Source organism: Monodon monoceros, unplaced genomic scaffold, assembly GCF_005190385.1.
Source record: "Monodon monoceros isolate NGI ecotype Baffin Bay Population unplaced genomic scaffold, NGI_Narwhal_1 Super_Scaffold_10, whole genome shotgun sequence".
In the NCBI taxonomy this organism is placed as follows: domain Eukaryota; kingdom Metazoa; phylum Chordata; class Mammalia; order Artiodactyla; family Monodontidae; genus Monodon; species Monodon monoceros.
In genome coordinates, this window is record NW_021703766.1 from 27,583,626 (window position 1) to 27,605,789 (window position 22,164).

The 22,164-nt window shown below is 40.3% G+C and overlaps 2 protein-coding genes across 8 annotated transcripts in view; one reads left to right on the forward strand and one right to left on the reverse strand.

Annotated features, from left to right (window-relative positions):
- RSPRY1 (ring finger and SPRY domain containing 1) overlaps positions 1 to 18,770 on the reverse strand; it is a 46,826-nt gene extending 28,056 nt beyond the window's left edge. Inside the window, exons 1-2 of one of the 2 annotated variants that reach the window (XM_029207584.1) lie at positions 18,651 to 18,770; positions 4,216 to 4,720 (exon numbers count right to left, since the gene is read on the reverse strand). In XM_029207584.1, coding sequence (XP_029063417.1) covers positions 4,216 to 4,565 — 350 coding nt within the window. In that variant the 5' untranslated portion in view covers positions 4,566 to 4,720; positions 18,651 to 18,770. The remainder of the gene's footprint in view (positions 1 to 4,215; positions 4,721 to 18,650) is intronic. The other variant, XM_029207593.1, reaches the window with a different exon arrangement.
- A 276-nt stretch (positions 18,771 to 19,046) lies between these two features.
- The window catches only part of FAM192A (family with sequence similarity 192 member A), a 42,046-nt gene continuing 38,928 nt past the window's right edge, over positions 19,047 to 22,164 (forward strand). For 2 of the 6 annotated variants that reach the window (XM_029238432.1, XM_029238456.1), the window contains exon 1: positions 19,062 to 19,255. Coding sequence is in view for 1 of the 6 variants with exons in the window: in XM_029238448.1 (XP_029094281.1) it covers positions 21,086 to 21,088 (3 nt within the window). In the remaining 5 variants the exon portion in view is untranslated. Of the gene's footprint in view, positions 19,319 to 21,073; positions 21,089 to 22,164 lie in introns of those variants that run through there. The other 4 variants (XM_029238413.1, XM_029238440.1, XM_029238423.1 and 1 more) reach the window with 4 other exon arrangements.

Below are 22,164 nucleotides of genomic sequence, written 5' to 3' on the forward strand. Positions count from 1 at the left end.
GACAACCAGAGCTATAATCTATAAGGACAAACGCACACCACGTGTGCTCATTTCCAAGGTTACTGTCTATGATGGCCCACAAATAAAATGGGCACAAGGGCACATGAAAGGACCACCATGTAGCCTGAAGTCAAAGCATGGGACTAATACTGGAGCCCAGAGCCCACTTTCAGCTTTACCTCTAGTGGCCCAAGCCAGGTAGGCCAACATCATCTTCCTCACATGTACCTCAAAGAATCACCAGGAAGGGAGATGACAATCCCAAATGAGGACTTACAGAAGCAAGGGCCTACGTAACATCTTCATTTTTAAGTGTTCTTCTGGTAAATATCACTATGTGCTTAAACTTCATAAAATGGTGTTAGAAGAAAAAGAAACCAAACTTAAGCTACTTAATCTTCTAGTCACTGCTCTAAAATGGCATCTTCCCCTTAATTCAGTGGACTTTCAAACTGTGATCTCAGGAATCCAAAGAGGTGCTTTAGGGGAACTTTTTTTTTTTTTTCTTGCTGTATGTGGGCCTCTCACTGTTGTGGCCTCTCCCATTGCGGAACACAGGCTCCGGACACACAGGCTCAGCAGCCATGGCTCACGGGCCCAGCCGCTCCGCGGCATGTGGGATCTTCCCGGACCAGGGCACGAACCCGTGTCCCCTACATCGTCAGGCGGACTCTCATCCACTGCGCCACCAGGGACCCTAGGGGAACTTTTAATAATGAATGAAATATTTCCCATCAAACAATGATAATCTAATTATTTAAGGAGTATATTCACTGCTTATTTGTTTACATATCGTGGCTCTCTGTTTCACTGTGAAAAAAAACAAAAACAAAAACTATTGTCTTCAATCTTTTAATCCTCAGAATAACCTTGCAATATGCGAATTACTAAATTCATTTCAGGTACTCATTAGGTGCCGGTGTTTGACACATCCTGCGCCTTTTCATAATAAGGGAAAATTCTTATTTAAAAGAATTGTCTTAAATGATATAACTAACTGATACAAACGTTGCTCTGGGGCAATCTGGCAATAATGAAATTACGTATGCATATACTCAACAATGCTAGAGAAATTATTACACAGGTGCATATGAGGTTATTTGCTGCAATGTTATTTGTAGGAACAAAAAATTTAGAAGTAGTGACCTAAGTGACTGTCACCAGATTATATGATAACAAAATATAGTAATTTTGAGCATACAAAGGAATACTCTGTAGCAGTCAGAAGCAATTGTAGCTTTATAGGTCTCAAATATAATGTTGAGAGAAGTTAAAACCAAAGAGACTTCTGTGTTATGTAAAATTTTAAAATCATACACAAAACAATATTTATAAACTTCCTATACAGACATAGACAAACATATGCCAGGCATATTGGAAGAACATACCTTAAATTCAGTAGAATGATCACCTACTGATATTTGGAGGTGGGTGGTAAAAAGGACAATGGGATTAGGGAAGAAGGACAAACTAATAAAAATATGACAAGATCAGTGACCAATAACGAATATGAGCACCTGAATTCTACAGACACACTTAAAGGACATACACATCCCTACACTCAAAAAAACGAGATAAAATTCTTTGTGGAACAGAAATAGAGCAGAAACTTCCGGTGGAAGACAAAAGCTAAAGTCATACGACTACTGGGCTCTGGGTCAAGAACTAGGCAGAGGTCACCAGGAGCTTTATGCCTGCAAGGCAGGTAATGGGGACCAAAACCCCACCTGTGCAAGTGATGGAGCAGAGACTCACCAAATAAAGTGGGAACAGGGTACTGCTCTCAGTGAAAGGAGTTGCAGAGCTCTGAATGATAATCTGAGCTGCAACCGGTATAAACCTGCAAGTCTCTGGTGACAGAAAAAGGCAGAGAAAGCCATGCAGCAGGACCTGGGCTTCTTACAGTAGGATGGGAACTCAGAACCACCACTTTTAGGTTCAGCTGTGGACTGAAGGTCCCTGAGACCCAGATGGAGACAACAAAGGTGACAGAGAGAAAGGGAGAAAAAGACAGGGAACTCACACACACACACACACACACACACACACACAGAGTAAGGAAAAAAACTTCCATCAGGAGGAGCCTGCAAATTAAAATTCCAAAGTCATGTGAATAACATTAATACCATTAGCAATCTGAGGGTAAAGTTACTACCAAAAAAAAAAAGCAAATAATCAAACTTCAAAATGATTTTAAAATAAGTGTATTTCCTATAGCAGGTCTCTCACTATGCCATTAAGAACTGTACTGTCCTCTCAAATCAAGGTCATCCTCTCCTAAGTAACAAGGAGAGAGGAGAACAATAAATATAGGTCATTTTATAATTGTGATATCTGCATACACCCTTTTACATATATTCTTACTAAGCCCATCTGTCCTGTCTTTTATGTTTAGTTTTAATAGCCTTATAAACTTCGCAGGTTAAGAAATTCTTTTCTTTAGCAGTTTTAAAAAAATAAGCTATGTAACAATGTTTACAAACTGTCTGAACCCCGTTTTGCCATTATATTTTCCAACATGTCCCTTCATACTTGCTCTGCATCTGCCTAATTTTTCCATTCTCAGAAGAGTTTTAACTATAATTCAGTACAAACAGGTTTAAGGTAAAAGTTAGGCTGTTATTCAAGTGTACACTACTTGCCTCACATAAGTGGATTATGTGCTTTAGCAACAAGTTTTCTTACAATTTGTAATATTTTCCTGAAGCTTGGAATTAAAGCTCCTCCTGCTTTGCCCCCACACTCTCTTAATCACCCTTTTAAAAAATACAGCAAAGTCTATTCTGTACCTGTTTTTCCAATGGGCTTAAATAACACTGCTGTGGTTTACTTCCTTATTTGGGAAGGACAACTTTTCATTACAATTTCACAGCACGTTTTAAATGTCACTGTGAAGAAACTTTACATAACAGCTTCTAGACCCTTGCTTGAATTTAGAGGATGTAAATGGCATAGAGTTATATTCAACAGATATTTCCCACATATAAAGATTACATTAAATTAATTCAGGTACCAGAACTACTTCAAAGGCAGGTTTTAGTAAACTTAGGAAGGCCTTTCTGAATTGGTTATGGTGAATATTTGTAAGAACTACCTTCCCCCAGCATGCTCTATGGCAGATAGAAAAATAATGCAAAATAAATTTATTTCTATGAGGAAAAAAAAATACCTCAGAATAATATGCACAGGTATACCTTGCTTTATGCTATACTTTCTCAGGAATAAACAAAACTGTGTTTTTATAAATGTGATTATCAAATATTTAGATACTTAAATATATAATACTAGCTGACCCTGAAGCAAAAAGAACCCAGATAGAACTTTTAAAAAAATACTGTCTTCTATTGAGCAATTGTTACATGCAAGGCACCATACTAGATGCTTTATATATATTTTATCATGATAATCCTTGTAAGAAAGGTATTATTCTCCTTTTATAGATGAGGAATCTGAGGCTTAAAAGAAGTAATTTACTCAATGTCATGTAGCTAGTTAAGGGGCTGGCCTAGAATTTGAACCTTTGTCCACCATGGTTCTAAAACTTACTCCTAACTACTGTGCTATAGGGTTAAGTTAAAATATTTTTTTCAACTTGAACAATGCCCTTTAATTTCACTGTTATTCAACCTGGGATTTCGTACTTAGACAAAGCAGAGGGGAAAACAAAACAGGTACAGGTGTGTCCTGCAGTTTCTCTTAATTTACAAGCTTCCCAAATGGATCTAAGAGGGCCAACTAAGGGATAAAAAAGAGGGAGAAGGATGAAAACTCTCCTTGACTTAAGTCCTTCCACTGCCAACGGAAGTTGCATGCAGCTATGCTCTTGGTAAAACAACTCATCTTGAATCTCTGGTCAGTGGAGTAGATAGTCAAGCAACATAAGAGTGAGTCTTCGTGAAACCATTACCTCTTGTAACTTCAACACAAACTCACTCCATACTGACTACGTTCCCCAATAAAGATCATAGCTTTAAATAGTTTTTTCTGCTACAGAAATGTTTACACATTTCCCGACCGGTGTACATGCTAGCAAGTAAAAACATCAAACCTTATAATTTACTCTGCCATCAGAGGAGAAATAAAATATTCTCCCCTTGCCCTATGAGCAACAAGGCTTGGCGAATATATCCTAATGAACGGAAGAAGTCCAAAAGTTACGGTTCCTGGCAGAAGGCTTTTCATTAGACAGGAGGTGACCGTGAGCCAGATACTTACTTATCTACAAGAGTCCGTATGACTGCCAGTGTGTCCAGCACTAGTCCGTCTACATTTTGTTTCTTTCTCCTTGGCTCGTGAGGTCCTCGGCCCCTCCTTGGTGGCCGAACAGGGTCCCGGGGTTGGCTCCTCATGTCAGCAGTGGGTACTGCACTGTTATCAGCCTGCTGCTGCTGGGTGTCAACGCTGTCTTCTGCTCCACTGTCGTCTCGGCAGATACAGGAATTACCCATGGTAGCAGTGGCACCTCTAGTCCCCAGGAAGCGGGCTATGTGCTCCTCAAGAGTCAACAGCAGACCCTGGCCAAGGCTTCTGCTCGCTAAGAACACAGCCCAACCAAAGATAATCATTTAGATAGTTTTCAGTTTTCCAAGTACTGTTGTCATAATCTGGATTTGAGGAACCTGCATCCTATTTGTTTTTAACAACTGAATGCTGAAGAAAGTTGCAGAGTTGATCTCCAACATTATCAATTACAAGGAATCCTGGTCATCCAGTGGCAGTTCTAAAAGAAAAAATGAAAAGGAAAATGAATAAAAGATTCTCACCTACTCAATTACTCAAACTTTCCTAGTTTGATATTATAGATATTAGGATTACAGTGAAGAATCATCTTTGGTTATTTTTATAGGTTTCTGACGCAAAGAGGTGTCTTTATATAAGAATTAACAACCAGTGGTTCCTTTTTATCATTATAGTATAAAGATGATTGCTAAACTATATCCTTGTAAACCACAGGAGTTACCATAGATTAAAAAAAAAAAATCTCTATCGATACAGAAATACAAGAGAAGAATGTGTTCAACTGTTTTAAGGGCTCCTTTTGTGGATTAAAAAAAAACTGTCTCCTTTCTTAATTTAAGTGTATGAGAAATTTTAATATGTTTCAAATAAAAATATCTAATTACAGATGTTTGTCTATATGGGGAAGGATGGCTACATGTATATGTATGGCTGAGTCGCTTTGCTGTACACCTGAAACGGTAACAATGTTGTTGATCTGCTATACTCCAAAATAAAATAAAGTTTAAAAAAAGGACAGAAAAAAAAAGTTATGATACCAACGTGATAGCACCCACATTATAACAAGAATAATAAAAGGATAGAGTGTTCTGTTTTTTTTTTTTTGCGGTACGCAGGCCTCTCACTGTTGTGGCCTCTCCCGTTGCGGAGCACAGGCTCCGGACACGCAGGCTCAGCGGCCATGGCTCACGGGCCCAGCCGCTCCGTGGCACGTGGGATCTTCCCGGACCGGGGCACAAACCCGTGTCCGCTGCATTGGCAGGCGGACTCTCAACCACTGTGCCACCAGGGAAGCCCAGAGTGTTCTGTTTAAATTGCCCAAACTGCATAGATTTCCCATTTGGAGACACTTGAGAATTTACAGAAATCATGTAAGTAGTTACAAAGTTTTTCTGTTATGTAAGCAAGACTCTGTTTTGGGGAAGGTAAATATATATCACAAGGTTACATTTTCACAATGATAAGTTTGTTGCACACAACTGCTACAAAGTTAAGAACAGGGATGCACCAATGATCTTTGTCTGAGCACCTCGTATCAGGCACCAGGCTGGCACTGGCAGAATAAAGATGAACAAGATACAGTCCCCACCCTCCAGGAATTTGTGGATGGCCATTCTCATCCCACACAGCATGTTTATCATAAAAAAAAAAAAAAAAAGCCTAGTGATAGAGCCAGCTCTTCATTAAGCTGAGGAAATCTGGTTACATGTAAAAAGAAGTAAAGATTTGGAAGCAGGAGACTAACGTGGGGCTGGTAGCAAAAAGTAAAAAATCATGTTGAGACCTGAAGACTAGGACCCATAAGGACACAAACAGACACATAAGGATTAGAGACTGTTACATAAGGATTAGAGACTGGTAGTCTCTACTCAACATTTGGCTATTTATAATTACATCCTCATATCTTGAGCACTGGCTCAGAAATAGATATAAATAAAATAATTTAGTGGGATCAGAAGCAAGAGAAAACTTATTTCTGTTATTTTGGACAGATTTGTAGTAAATTCTTTTAATATTTGCCCAGTCTAATTACTGCTCATAGGGGAAAAATGGAAGGGAAAAAAATATATAATATTTAATCTAATCTAATATGTAGAGAGGGGGAGGGACAGGGTAAGGGAGGGAGGGAAGAAGAGGAGAGAGGAGAGGCAATGGATAGACATTATCTCCCTCCAGACTACCAAGACAGCAATGGCTGAGCCAAGCAATATGACAGATGTTCCTGGTTCTCCCAACATAGTCAGGCTGTGTTCAAAATTTGGAGGTTGTACTTTAAAGGATGTGACTGAAGTATAGGTAGGAATATGACGCAGGGACTCAGCTGAAAATAACCTTTTAAAAGAGAACACAGTGGAAATTCCCTGGTGGTCTAGTGGTTAGGATTCAGCGCTTTCACTGCTGTGGCCCAGGTTCAATCCCCGGTCCAGGTTCAATCCCTGGTTGGGGGACTGAGATCCTGCAAGCCGTGTGGCACAGCCAAAAATAAATTAAAAATAAATAAATAAATGAAAGAGAACACATTCTAAAACAGCAAAGAGTGGAAGTAATACCATACCATTCCCAACACTGCAGGGACCAGGGTATATAATTCCCTCCAGAGGGTAGATAACCAAGAGATTTCAATGCTTAAAAGGAGACAGAAATCAGAAATAACTCTTTTAAAGGGTCCTTGGTATAAATTTCTGTTGATCTTATAAATTATGCTGGTTTCTGAGAAAGACCAAAAAGCAACATTTAAGAAGTGATGCTTTGGAACTTCCCTGGTGGTACAGTGGATAAGACTCTGTGCTCCCAATGCAAGGGGCTCGGGTTCAATCTCTGGTCAGGGAACTAGATCCCACATGCATGCTGCATCTAAGAGTTCGCATGCCACAACTAAGGAGCCTGAGAGCTGCAACTAAGACCCAGCACAACCAAATAAAATTAAAAAAAAAAAAGAAGTGGTAAAATCTCAGACAGCAAACATTAGGTTAAAATTAAAAAGTGATGCGTTGGCCCTTCTCACAAGAAAGTTCACAGAGGAGGCACTGCTGGAACAATTTGGATGACAGGAGGTAAGAATCCAAGGTTTCTGGCAGGCCTGCCACTGGGCAGTAGCTTAGCTAATGTCACTTCCTTGAAATCTTAAATTATTAGATTAAAATTTTTTCATCCATTGATTTTTTAAAATTAATTTTTATTGGAGTATAGTTGCTTTACAACATCCATTGATTTTTTTTAACATCTTTATTGGAGTATAATTGCTTTACAATGGTGTTAGTTTCTGCTTTATAACAAAGTGAATCAGCTATACATATAAATATATCCCCCTATCTCCTCCCTCTTGCGTCTCCCTCCCACCCTCCCTATCCCACCTCTAGGTGGTTACAAAGCACTGAGCTGATCTCCCTGTGCTATGCGGCTGCTTCCCACTAGCTATTTTACATTTGGTGATTTTTAAAAAATAAAAAGTGAGAGGGAATTCACTGGTGGTCCAGTGGCTAAGACTCTGTGCTTCCACTGCAGGGGGCACAGGTTCAATCTCTGGTCAGCGAACTAAGACCCCACATGCCGAAATGCGGCCCAAACAAATAAACAAAACCAAAAAACATAAAAAGTGAATACATGTTCGTTTTAAGACCTAAATGCTGCAAAGGTCTTTTGCTCTTTTCTGAAAGGCTTTCTTCATAGCCCATTCCCTTCCCAGAGGTAACCCCTGCTAAAAGCTTCATGAATCTGTTTCCACACCTATTATTATGTACTTACAAATTGGCTTTAAAAAAATTAATTAGAACATCACCATATTTTCTATGATTTGCTTTTCCCCCCTTAACATCTTTCTATACCAGTATATATAAAACGACCTCATTCCGTTTAAGGCTGTACAGAAATCCATACTCTGGATTAACATAGTTTCTTAACCAATAGTCTATAAACGTCTGTGGCTAAGCCAGCTAATACTTTGCGGATGGCAGAATGTAGTGGTCCAAGATTTGATACAAGGGAACTCTACTTGGGAATGAACGCTCTGTCTTCTGGGGAGGTGCTCTCAATGTTATCAGAGCAGGAGGGAATTCCACTGGCTTCTCTAAAGCTCCAGAACCTTTCCATGCAATCAGTATGGAAGTTGGGATGGACATGACATGCAAACAGTAGATTCAATCCAACATGACACATTAAATTGGAGAAGGCATACCTGAGGAAGGGAGACAAATCAGGTAGTAAAAATATCGGCAATGATTTGAGGATGTCAAGGTGAGATCAAGTCTCAGAAAACAAAGCCCTGAAGGGGAGAGAACAGGGGATCCTATAAAGTTACAGTTTAATGCTAACACTTGTAGAGCTATTTAGAATAACTAACAAGAAACAATGTTGGGAGTGATTGTGAGGAAAACAGTGGGTTAAAAATAAGTTTACAGACATTGAAAAACCAGTGGAAAAGTGTGAGTTATGATATATACATGATCTGTTAGGATACAACTAACTATCCATGTAAGGGGAATGAGGTTCCTATCACAAGCCATATTTGAAAATTCCAAATGGATGAAATTTTTTAATTAAAATATAAATACATAAGAAAGAAAGAAAGAAAGGAAGGAAGTTTGTTGGATCTCAAATTCTTTTTTTTTAAAACATCTTTATTGGAGTATAATTGCTTTACAATGGTATATTAGTTTCTGCTGTATAACAAAGTGAATCAGCTATATGTGTACATATATCCCCGTATCTCCTCCCTCTTGCGTCTCCCTCCCACCCATCCCTATCCCACCCCTCTAAGTGGTCACAAAGCACCGAGCTGATCTCCCTGTGCTATGCAGCTGCTTCCCACTAGCTATCTATTTTACACTTGGTAGTGTATATATGTCCATGCCACTCTCTCACTTTGTCCCAGCTTACCCTTCCCCCCTCCCCTTGTCCTCATCAAATTCTTAAACTTTATTCTATCCAAATATTTTTGCTAAGGCTTATTTAAACTGAATGTAGAATAATTAAATCCATGCAGATTTCCATTTAGTATATTTCAAAGCAAATGGAAGATATCCAATAATACAGGTATTTCTAAAAATCTGACTAATTTGGAGGTGAGGAGAATTAAATGTAGTGGGGTTTTTTTTGTTTTGTTTTGTTTTTGTTTTTTTTCTGTTTCCAAATTGAACTCAAGTATAGTTCAGGTCAATTTTTTCCAAAAGAGTCATTTTCCTTAAATGACCTAGAAAATGATGTCAACTACAAAATTTGTCAGAGAAGGAAATGGAGTAAAAAAATACAAGTATTTTCAATATTTTAAAACCAAAGACTCTTTTTTAAGGACTATCTGTAAAGACCAGGTATAAATAAGTTAATTAGGGGGGAGAAGCCAGGAGGCATTTCAAAGCAAAGACTATGAAACATACAAGGAAAAAATAAGAGCTGTTATCTTTAATTTTTTTCTGAAATGAGCATACAGAGTACTCTTGAGGGTTACAGCCAAAAGCAGGACAAATAAGTGAACAAAGCGTATGATCTTTCAGATTTATTCAGCACTAAAAAATGTATAGCTTTTCATCTGGAAATGGCTGTCACTTATGACACTTCTCAGAGACTAAATTGTGAATACCTTAGGCAAAAGACTGGGTAGTGAAGCTAAACAATTACACTTTAGACAGCTTCATTTTATCTCATTCCAAAAAGCATTATGTGGCCCACTTTCCAAAGACCATTGTTTTAAGACAGTAACATTCAATGTACAGATCTTGTACAGGATGCCAGAGGCCACCTACAGTACAAGGGCACTGGCTTTGCAGTCACACAGTTTGGGCACAGGTCTCAGCCCTGCAATATTTCCAAATATGCATTCTAATTATCCTGACTACTGACACACTTTAAAACATGGAGGGCTTCCCTGGTGACGCAGTGGTTAGGAATCCGCCTGCCAACGCAGGGGACATGGGTTCGAGCCCTGGTCCATGATGATCCCACGTGCCGCGGAGCAACTAAGCTTGTGCGCCACAACTACTAAAGCCTGTGCACCTAGAGCCTGAGCTCTGCAACAAGCACTGCAATGCGAAGCCCACGCACCACAATGAAGAGCAGCCCCCGCTCACCACAACTAGAGAAAGCCCGCACGCAGTAACGAAGACCCAACACAGGCAAAAATAAATAAATAAATAAATTAAAAAAAAAAACAAAAAACATGGAGATAGTAATAGTTCTTACACCTCATAGTAGTTCTATGAGGATTAAATGAAATAGTACGTGTAAAATACATGGCACAGTGCCCAACATGTAAAATGGATCCCAAAATGCAAGATATTATAAAATGAGCAGGTAGCTAATCAGAAGTAACCAGATAATCTGGGAGGTGGGGGCTCTGGAATCAGATCTGTCTTAATTAAGAGCACTAAGATAACTAACAAACTCATCTTTTATAGAACTCGTCTACCCTGTACTGAAATAATTATTACTTATCTATACTTTTAGACAAAGAACCTTGGAAAAGATTGTAGCTTAATAATCCCAAAGGTGATGGGCATTAGAGTCACTTAGGTACTTCTTAAAATCCAAATTCCTCATTCTACTCCAAATAGCCAGCATCTGAATTTCTAGGATGTGGCCCAAGCAAGTGTTTCCTTAAAAGCTCCCCAGGTGATTCTGATGGTGGCCAGGTCTGGAAATCACTGTGCTACAGAACCCAACACAGAAACTGGCACCATAGGCAGGACTTCCTGACTGAATGAAGGGACAAATTGAAACACTAAAGGGTGATTCTTCTGGGGTCTAAAAAGTTAATCTCCTTTTCCAGAAAAATGAACTGAGACTATCTTTGAACATAGTCTTTTGGAGAGGTTAGCCAAAATAACCATTAGGCAACATTTACATCCATTAGTGATCATGTACAGTACATACTAACACAATGAAACAGCTCCCTGTATTTCCCACCACATCCATCCTATGAAGCATCATACTGGACCCAGACGGTACCCTGCTTATGGGTAATGTTATCCAAGGGTTGACAGACAGAATGGAATGGAAAATGAGTAAGACTAGAGATTATGTAAAGGCAACACATTTGTAATACCTATATACTTCACCTTAAGTTTGAAGACTACTTAGCATTAGATGGTCAAGTCAGTTTTGAAACCAAAAAAAAAAGCTAGTCACATAATTTAAATATATACAATTATCAGATTTGCAGCTGTGGCAATCATCAACTGATTTCATGATAGTGATACCACTGGATGCCATTGCTTAGTAGAAATATTTTTCTTGGGCTTCCCTGGTGGCACAGTGGTTAAGAATCCACCTGCCAATGCAGCGGACAAGGGTTCGAGCCCTGGTCCACGAAGATCCCACATGCTGCAGAGTAACTAAGCTCGTGTGCCACAACTACTGAGCCTGCGTTCTAGAGCCCGCGAGCCACAACTACTGAAGCCCGGGCGCCTAGAGCCTGTGCTCCTCAACGAGAAGCCGCACCCCACAACGAAGAGTAGCCCCCGCTCGCCGCAACTAGAGAAAGTCTGCGGGCAGCAACGAAGACCCAACACAGCGAAAAATAATAAATAAATAAAAATAAATTTATTTTAAAAAAAGAAATACTTTTCTTACCATCTAAATGGTAATGCTTTTTAAATCATTACACTGTTCATGACTATTTTGCTAAAAGGGCATAATTACAAACATTTCCTTTGCAAATCTACTTCTCTGAAGTGTAGTATTATTTATTTTTATCCTCCCCCTTTGAAAAAAGAAAATAAAGACTATTCTTTCCATTTCTATATCATTTATGATTTATTAATTTTACATTTTATATGTTTTAAAGCCGCTCTGAGAGGGGGAAAAAACAAACTTGGGCTCTCAGTAAGTTTAGTGTTAAACGAGTGAGGTCTGGTTCAAAAAACACAGACCTCTCTACCATCATAAACAGCTCACCACAGAGATATCTGCCAAATGGCCTAACCCTCTCTAACAAATGGTCCAGGAATCAATGATTCATCTCTTCAAATATTTGCTTGCATTCAATCATAATACAGCTCAGTGACTTTAAGAATACTTTCTTTTCTCTGAAAATAAGACTTCAGGATTGTGCTGCCAAGACAGGAGAGGCTGGTTAAATGAATGACCATAGGAAGAAAAACCAAACTTTGGGCGTAAAATTACTATTGCTGTCATCTTTACCTCATTGTTCCAAAACAGTGGATGCAGGACTTTTTTCCAATCCACCACCCGAAGGCTAAATTGTATAGCATGAACAATAACAATATATAATACACTGGAAATATTAATGATTTTCTCTCCTTAGAAAATGTTTTGGATTTTTTCCCTAAGACAGTGAATGCATTACAAGTGATAGCTTCTAGTGTTCACTATGCCCCTCGGACATTTTATTATGAAAAATTTCAAACATATAGCAAAGGTGAATTTTACAGTGAACACCTATATACCCAGCACCTAGATTCTACCATTTACATTTTACTATACTTGCTTTATCACATCTCTACCCATCATCAATCCACCTATTTTTTTTGATGCATTTCAAAGGCATCAGTATACTTCCCCCTAAAATATTCAGTATGCATATCACTAACTGGACTTCAATATGTTTTGAGGTTACATTTATATGTAATGAAATGTACAGGTCTTAAGCATGTATGTGCTGAACTTTGTCTAGTGCGTATACCTGTATAACTCAAACCCTATCAAGATAGGGAAACTTACCCAGAAATATATTTGCTTTTAAAATATCCTGCAGGACGCCCCAATGACCACAATTTTCTTGTATTTAAATGGGGAAAACTTGGAGGGCAACAAGATTCTTTGGTAGCAAAGTAGATAAGAAAGGTGTATTGTATATCAAGAGTACACTTGCCAGTTGAAACAGAAACCACCTAAAGACATTTTAACAAGAGCATTTTTTGTCTCTAGACTCTAAGGTATCTGATATTCAGGGGAAAGGGAAGTGAAAGATTGTGAAATATTTGGTTGGAACTTCACTTTTCCCCCAAAAGGAAAGGCAGCTCTGATAAGATATTTTTACATGTCATCCAGGTGTCCAAAACTGTCTGCAGTGGCACTGGGCACTTGAGGTTTAAGTCACATAGAGTATTCTTATTCCCTGCATTGTAACCTTCAAGTTGTCTGGGAAAAGCACTGAATGATTCTGATATTTCTCTTATGCACTGAGGTTGGTTTAAGAAAGTACATCTTTGAGGTAAAAGTAGATAATTTTTCTGGTTGAATTGTTAGAGAAGGAGTATTTATGGCTAGGACAGAGTAAGGGATTTCCAGAAGCAAATAACAGTAAAAAAGAGAGGGGAAAAAAAAAAGAGAGAAATGAATAATCCCTGTCTGGTCTCAAAGTTTGAAAAATTTGCCTTGGACCCAAAAAGGAAATGCTAAGGAAGAACTGAGGTAAGTGCTAATGATGGCTACCATACAGAGGAGAAAAACAAATGTAATACTCCATGCTGTTTGGGATTTTCACCTCCAGGAGACCAAATAACAGGAAATAATATAGATGTGTCATTCAAACACATACATGATTAACAAATCTGAAGGAAAAGGACTTTTCTGTTATAGGAAACTCTTTGCTATTAAGAAAAGCAAACAAAATGTCTAAACAGTATGAATAGCAACACTTTCCTTAATGAGATCCACTTAAAGTGGTGTCTGAAAACACTCAATTGCACTCTCGACTGTATACCTACCAGAACCTAACAGGTATTCAATAAGCATTTTAAGTGAGTTTATTCTAAAATCTGTAAAGGGGATATATGTATATGTATAACTGATTCAGTCTGTTATAAAGCAGAAACTAACACACCGTTGTAAAGCAATTATACTCCAATAAAAATGTTAAAAAAATCTGTAAAAAAATATTTATCTTTGAGAAGCTGAGACAACATCACTCAATAAATATGAATCTAATGCTTATATGCCAGGCACAGAGCAAAGATGAAAAAAGGTCCCTTGTGCTCTTCTTAAAGGGACGAAGGACAGACAACACAGAGTGCCCAACCCATAATATAGCACCTGCCACAGAAGCCCATGCATATAGTGTCAGGTTCACTAGGAGGAGGCCTCTCGTTCCCCCATTCTTCCAGTGGAAAAGGAACTTAGTAACATTCAAGTATCTCCATGGGAGCAAGTTTTTAGGTGACTGTATAAATCAGCATTAGCAAAAGAGGAATGAAGGATTTATATTTGCACTGCAACACATTCATGTCTTAAATAAGCCAAAATATTGTTGGTACAAATATCCCTGACCACACAGTGAAAGTTAACTGAAAGTCCATAAATTAAATTGATAAAGATGAAGCTAACAGTAACTCTAATGAAAAATAAAGAGGAAACACGATGAAAAACCGAGATCAATTTGAGACAATACTGATGATGCATCCCAAATAAGCATCATCCCTTCCTGAATATTGTAGGAATCCCCATTCTGCATATGACATGTGAGAAGCTTTGCATTGGTGCCAAGTTTCCCATGACAGTACTTCCTGGGAGAAAAAGGTATTAGAGATAACAGTAAACTCTAATGTTGTGCTAGTTTTAGTTTATGAATATTATGTTTTAGTACTCCTTAATAATTTACTTGGCAGGTTATTAATAAGTAGCCTTTAGGCATAGGTAGGTATGAACAACTATGAAGCAATAAGAATTGAAAAAAAGGAGAGGGGCCAGGTAGGAGCCATACTTTGAGAATCATTGCATTAAAGGAGCACAGATGAGGAAACTTATTTCTTCAGGAGGTAGAAGGGGTAAGAAAAAAAAACTAACACTGAAACATTAAGCTGAGGTAATAATAAACCTGCCAAGTAAGGTATTTCAAAACCTTCTACTTGATGTATATATACATACATGAAATTATGCTTGGAAACTATAATTTCAAGCAATAAGAAAGCTACATACAGGGTTCATTCCTTAACAAACTTAAGGAGTGCATCAATCCTTTGCTGTCTCAAATGCATTCTTAGTTTTCAAAAGCTTAGAGAGGGAGAAAGGGGAATATTCTCTAAGAGCTTATCACTATTTATTAGATAACTTTATCTCATTTAGCCTTGTATATATCATAGTTATCTACAGTTAAACATGCTTTTACATACTGAACCAGCAAGCATTCCCTTTTGGAATGGACACTGAGAGTAAAATATAACAAATATGTACTTTTTTTCTAATCATAAAGGTTGGCAAGAAAACTATATCAAAAGCCAACTTATTGAACAGATAAACCAAAGGGCACATATTCACTTTTTTGCATTCCTAAAAGTTGTGAAAGTCTCCTCCTAAACTGGTGGCCCAAGTTATGGCATTTACTACTTCATAACTGTTCTGTTCTTCAATTTTCTAACTTGCATACCAGGAAAAAACTATCCAAATTCAATGGTAAATGCCTTGAAAAATGCCCAAATATTTGAAGAGAAGCTAAATAGATACTTTACTACCCACCCTTCCCCGGCCATAACTCTTTTGAAATAGATTACCATTGTTCTACCGCGGTTCCTGTCTGTGATGCCTAATGACTTTTCACTTACTTTTGCAACCCTGTGACGGTCACATCCTACTTTACAAGAATCCCACCACAAAACAGAAAATTTCCAATTTAAAGTAGCACAATAGTGAGACTTCCCTGGTGGTGCAGTGGTTAAGAATCCACCTGCGGATGCAGGGGACACAGGTTCGATCCCTGGTCCGGGAAGATCCCACATGCCGCGGAGCAACTAAGCCTGCGTGCCACAACTACTGAGCCTGTGCTCTAGAGCCCGCGTGCCACAACTACTGAAGCCCACGTGCCTAGAGCCTGTGCTCCACAGCAAGAGAAGCCACCTCAATGAGAAGCCCACACCCTGCAATGAAGAGTAGCCCCCGCTTGCCACAATTAAGAGAGAAAAGACTGCACGCAGCAACGAAAACCCAACACAGCCAAAAAAAATATTAATTTAAAAAAACAGTAGCGTGATAGCGATTACCATCTCAAGAATTCCTAATACTTTTCAAACTATATGGGTACTAGATTGTCCAAGAGAGTTGTATTTTAAAGAATGCAAAATGACTTCTCATTTCATTATAACAAATTACTTCACTATTAGGAAAAGCATAGGCAATTCCTGATAGACTGAATTAAGCTCATGAGTTGAAACAGACTGTAATAAATTCACTTTAGGAACACACAATGCTTTTTTTTTTATTATACTCTTGCCAAAACATACTTCAAAGTTGTTGTTTTCCCCTATTCACTACAGAATAGCATACTACTACATAAAATGCTAAGTTTTTATTTTCTCTTGATTCTTGGCCAATTTACTAACTGGAAAGTTATTTTGCTGACAAAGCAGAAAAAGTCCACATAGAGTATGCTGGAACACTTCCTATAGTCAATAACGTAAAAATAATCATGGAGTACAGAAATAATGAAAACAGCAAAAGCAGGACACAGACCTTAAGCAGTAGGTCTGGACGACATGTACCCTGGGAACCAGAAAGCTCACAAAATCACCACAGTGATTTTTTCAAAAAAGACTCATGGAACATAAGATTAGAAAAACAGGAAGTTCAAGTCGGCTTTTTGTTTTTTAAAAAAAAACTTCAAAAATCACAAATTACTAAATATTTGTTAAACCAGCTCTAACAAATACAACTAAACAAAAATTAGGAAAATGTCAGACATGGGCACAGTACGTATACCCTCACAGAGGGAGCTACAAGGCAAGATGTCACCCCAGGAAATGCAAACTATATATGGTGAAAAGTAGAAAAAACCACTGTGGAAGAGAAATATAAAAGCAATAGCTAATGTGCCTCATAATCTATAGTTTGGGGCTACTACAGGAAGGCATAGTATTCATGGAAAAAAGAGGAGGTCTCATTTATAAAATCACAACTGAGGGAGGAAACATGATATTCACTACCTGTAGACATCCAAAGGCCACAAATACGTATATATGGGAAAATGGGAGGTAGTTTACAATATTGAGATCAAATTACCTACAAGAAAATTTCAGCTGTCAGAAAAAAAAATTCCCGAAGGAAAAGATTATATCATAGGGCTATCTTCTGCCAGTACCATCAGAAGTTCAAAGTAAATTAAAACTCTGGGAGCAAAACTGGAAATCCCTCTACCCCCATCTAAGCAGAGGTTGAAATCATGGGTTTAAAATTATATGACCTACAAAGCTGTAAACCTTGAAGCTTTCGGTACAATATGGCTTCCAGCACTCCATAGGTGATCAACAAGTGTATTAAATGCTAATCCCTTACATCTACATACTGCTTTACAGTTTAGAAAGTGCCTTCACTTTCATTTCTCAACAGCAACCCCTTTGATGGTAGAATCACAGTACTTTACTTCCACACAGCTTGTAGTCTGTAAAGTACTTTCACACACTGTGTTATTTTACAGAAGAGACCCAAGGAGGTTAAGGAGGAGGAGATGGTAGGTAAGGGGCCTGGACAACCAAGGGACTCTATTCAGTCAGTTAAATAGACACTTCTAACCTTTAGAAGTTCAAAGTACAACACTCCAGGGGGAGCAACCTCATTCAGACAGCTATACAGGATAGAACGCCAGAGTCTCAGTGGACCATTTCTGCCTCTACCTCCGCCCCCAAAGACAGGGAAACTGAGGTAGCAGGTAGAACAAAAGCCTGATCTAGAGTCACGCAGGGCGTGTTGGTGGGACGGACTTCCCCCACTCCACCTGCACTATACCCAGAAGCGGCTGAATCCTGTGTTTGAGAGGAAAACGCTTGCCATTCCCGCTTCCCTCTCACTATTCCCCACCCAGGCTTTCCTATGGATGGGGGTCTTTTCTTCCCGGAATCGCGCAGCAAATCCCCTCTCTCCAGGCCCTTACCCATTTGTCACATGGGGCCTCCGAGGTAGAACCCGCTAGCTCTGGCTCCCAACTTCTAGCCTCTCTCTCTGAGGCGTCTCTTGACCCTAAGGCACGTCTAAGCTTCCCCGGCTATGGTCTACCTCCCACTCGTGCCACCTAAACCTCAAACTCCACAAAAGGAAACCCTCCCCAAACGTCCTCCCACCTACCTCCTCCACCCTGGGCACCCCTGAGGAGCACTACTAAATATCAGCAGCCTCCCAGGAGCTACCTGCTTCTCACCTGGGCCCCTTTAGCCGCGGCCTCCTCAGAAAGGCGATCCCCAACAACCTCCTCGGTCAAGAACCCCCTAACGGGGGAACACCCGCTTCCAGAAACCTCTCCGAGCGTCTTCAGCACGGGCCTCGCTGGAGGACCTCCGGGCTGTTTCCTGGGCTCTGCCCAACGCCACCCCCTCCCAGGCCCCTTCTCGGAACCTCCCCCGGCCCCAGTCCGGTCTCTCCGCCGCAGACTCGGGCGGCTGTTCCCCTCCCTCACGGACGTCCCCAGCCCTGGGATTCCCCCCGCTCTGCGTCCCCAGGGGCTTCCCGGAGCAGCGTGACTGGGCTGCGGCACTGACTTTCTCCAGCTCCCGGGCCCACCCGAGGGAGTAGGCGGCGGCGGCGACGGCGCAACTCCTTTGTGACAGGTCCGAGAAAGCGGTAAAGATGGACGCGAGGCCACGGCGCTGCCATTACGTGCTGGGCCCACCCCCGCTTCGTACCGCCCAGGCCCTCCCTCAGTCCCCTAGGAAACGCCCCTTCCTCGGTGGCAATCCCTTTTCCTGAAAGCCAATCAGCTTTCAGATAATACGTCACGTGACACCGCCGCTCGGCCCGCCCCCCTGGAGGGAGCTGGCCAATCCCCTTGCTGAAGTGCGAATGGCCCAATCAAGTCTCTCCCGCTGGCTTTCTAAGGCCCGGATTTCCATCTGTCTCCTGCGGAGGAAGAGAGGTGCGGATTGGGTTACGCTGCCGGAAGGGGGGCGGAGCTCTGTTGTGGCGGTGAGGAAAAGGAAGCTCGGCAGGGTCGAAAGAAATATAAAAGCAAAGGCTATTTTCTTGCTTTCTTTCTGTTTTTACTTTCTTTCTGTTTCTTTTTCCTGAAGAGCGAGCGGCCCTTGCGGTGGCGTTTTGGGGTGGGCGCCGCCGAGGTGAGGGGGTCTCGCCTCCCGCACGCTGGTAGGTGAGTGCGGCCTGGGCCCTGGCCAGGCAGCGAGACCTGGGCTCCGGCTTCCTCGCTCCGGAGGTGAGGGGCTGCGTTTGATGGGAGGTTTAGGGCCAGGTCTGCCCTCAGTCCGCTCTCTCGCCCAGTGTTCTGAGTCACCGGGGACTGGGGCTTGCGGGGCCCAGCCTGAGAGAAGCCGAGGGAGCCCGCGGGAATGCCTTCAGGTCCTGTGGAGGGGGATGCCGACCCTTTCAAGGGGTCCTGGGACTTTGGGCCTCTAGTCGGCTCCCCTCTACCTTTTCTGTCAGGTGGGGCCACCCAGGCTCCAGGTGAGGAGCGGGCTGTATCCCAAAGGTCTTGGAACGGCTCCAGGCTACTCGGGAGATGTGGGGGGTGCCTGGTTGGAAATGATTGAGTCACAGAATTAGTGCAGGAGGAGAAACATTTATTATGTACCATGTACCAGTAGATGTGCAGTGCATTTTCTTCTAATGGAAAACAAACCGGTGTGCTCGTTTTGCAGAAAACTTAGGAAACTAAGAGCGCGCGGGTTGAAGCGTCTTGTTTGAGAGTTGCTGGCCCAGGTGAATGTCAGTGCGCATGGCGGGAAAGGGGGAGTGCGCGTTCAGAGCACTGGTTCTTAAACTAGTAGAAAACAAGAGCTTCTGCGGCCCTTTTAAAATGCATATTCTCGGACCCCACCCTAAATAGTCGGACTGGGGTGTTGGGTGGGACCCAGGAAGCCAAGTGCGGGTCTGGTGGTGAGAATTCCCAATGACCTATTGTGTACCAGCTGTTGGGTAAGATTTGTTGATAATTCATTCAGCTGTGTGCCTTATTGCTTTGTTAACAAGGACCCCGTTAAATGGTTTGGAAGGCACTGCTTTTGAAACACTTGAGAGGAATTAGTGTGTAGGCCCCTTTTTGATAACAAGCAATTGAGCTGAGGTAAAGGCAGCTTGTACAGTCTTTCAAATAGAGCTCGAGGTTAACAATTTGTAAGGGTCTGAAAGCAGAGGCTACCCAATTATCTTTCTCACCTGAGGTCTTGGTGCCTCCGGTGAGAAATTCTTCGTGGTTGTAAGAAAGGAAGAATTATGTCAATACCATTTACCTGGTTAACAGTGTTTAGCTTCTAAGAATCTTGCTGTTTTGGTTAGAATCAAGCTGCTGCTTCAGAAATTGAAAACCACGTATCTGGTAAATGAAGTAATTTAAGTGCATGGTTTAGCCATAGACTCAGTTGTGTGTAATTATGTCTTCGTGGCAGCTAAATTAAACAATTTCAGTGTGCTCACTGTTGATCACCTTTTGTACATGCTTTGTCTTAATTCTCAAATATGATCTGTGTCACTTTTTACTATAGGATGTGTTTTACAGATTATTTTGTCCTTGTCTTTGGTTTTCTGCATTTTCATTATGATGTATGCAACTATGGATTTGTTTCTGTTCAGTTTGGTGTTTATTACACTTATTAATTTGTGGATTGGTGTCTTTCATTAGTTCTGTAAAATTCTCAGCCATTTTATATTCATGTATTGCTTCTGCCCCGTTGTTTATCTTCCTTCTTTATTGATTTAACATAGACCTTTTCACTCTCTTCTTTATGCCTCTTACTCTTCTTATTTTTCTATACTATATTCTGGATAATTTCTTCTTTATTAATTCTTTCATAGGTTACTTCTAACCTGTTACTAAACTCATCTGTTGCAATCTTAAATTCAGTTATTGCATGTTTTAGTTACTGAAGTTCTATTTTTTTTTTCTTTTCAAATGTGCCATGCCACTGTCTTACAGTTTCTTATTCTCTGCTATTAATTTTGAGGCTTGGTTTTTATTTCTTTAAACATGGTAAGCATAGTTGTTTTGTAATCTATATGTGTTAATTCCTTTGGGAATGTGAATTTCCTTTGAGTCTGTTTCTGTTACCCATTATTCTTGCTTTTTTTCTTACCAGTTCACCTTTACCTTCATGGTGTAGTTCTTTGGGGTACCAGATTAAGATAGAGAAAGAGGTGGTTGGTTATCAGACTCCGCACACCCTGGGTGGGCTCCCTGCTTTTGAGTTTTGCTTCGCAAGGGCACCAAAACAGTAACTTTCAATTTTCAAGATCAGAGAAATCCTTGGGATGAAAACCAGTTTGAATATTGGACTTAATCTGGTTTTCACCTTATCTTGGGTTTTTGGCCAAGTTCTTTACCATCTTGTTAGCTTTTCTATTTGTTTAAAAATTATTTAAAAAAATTCTTCCAGTTTTACTAATAGAGGTAGGGGATTGGTCTCGATTACCTAGCCCACTATTTCTGGAAATGAAGGCCCCCTTTGATTTTGATTTTAGAGTGTGAAATATGTCACTTCAGGCAAACTTGAGTTAAAGATTATTTTTCTTAATATATGTAAAACTTCCACCACTTTTCACTGTGCAGTGTCATAGCTGCAAAATTAAGCTTCCCCTGTGCTTTTTTTCTAGTCTTCCTTATCTAACTTCCATTCTCTGAGAGCATTTAACCTCATTCTGTACTTTCTTAAATTGCTCATGTACCAACTTTATCTCTTTTATTGAGTGCAAGTTCCTCACTTGCTAAAAAGTAGTGCCAGTTTACTACCTAGCACTGTGTCTTGCACATAATAGGTTCCCTGTAAAGATTTACTTCAGAAATACAGCTGAATGAGTTAGTGGGCCTTGTATGATTGGTGTAATGTAAAACCTTTTTTTTTCTTTTTTAAATTTGGCCTTAAGAGAGGAGATACATAAAGCCTGGAGGGTGGGGGTGGGAAGGAGTATGATTTAGTGTGGGTTAGGTTCCAGAGTTAGCCCAGATTGTAAAATAGTGTGTAATCAAAGCTATCCTCGAAAAACTTTTAGGGAGGCATCATGTTGGATGTAGGTATACCAGTGCAGCAAAATTCCAGCATGGCCAGATTT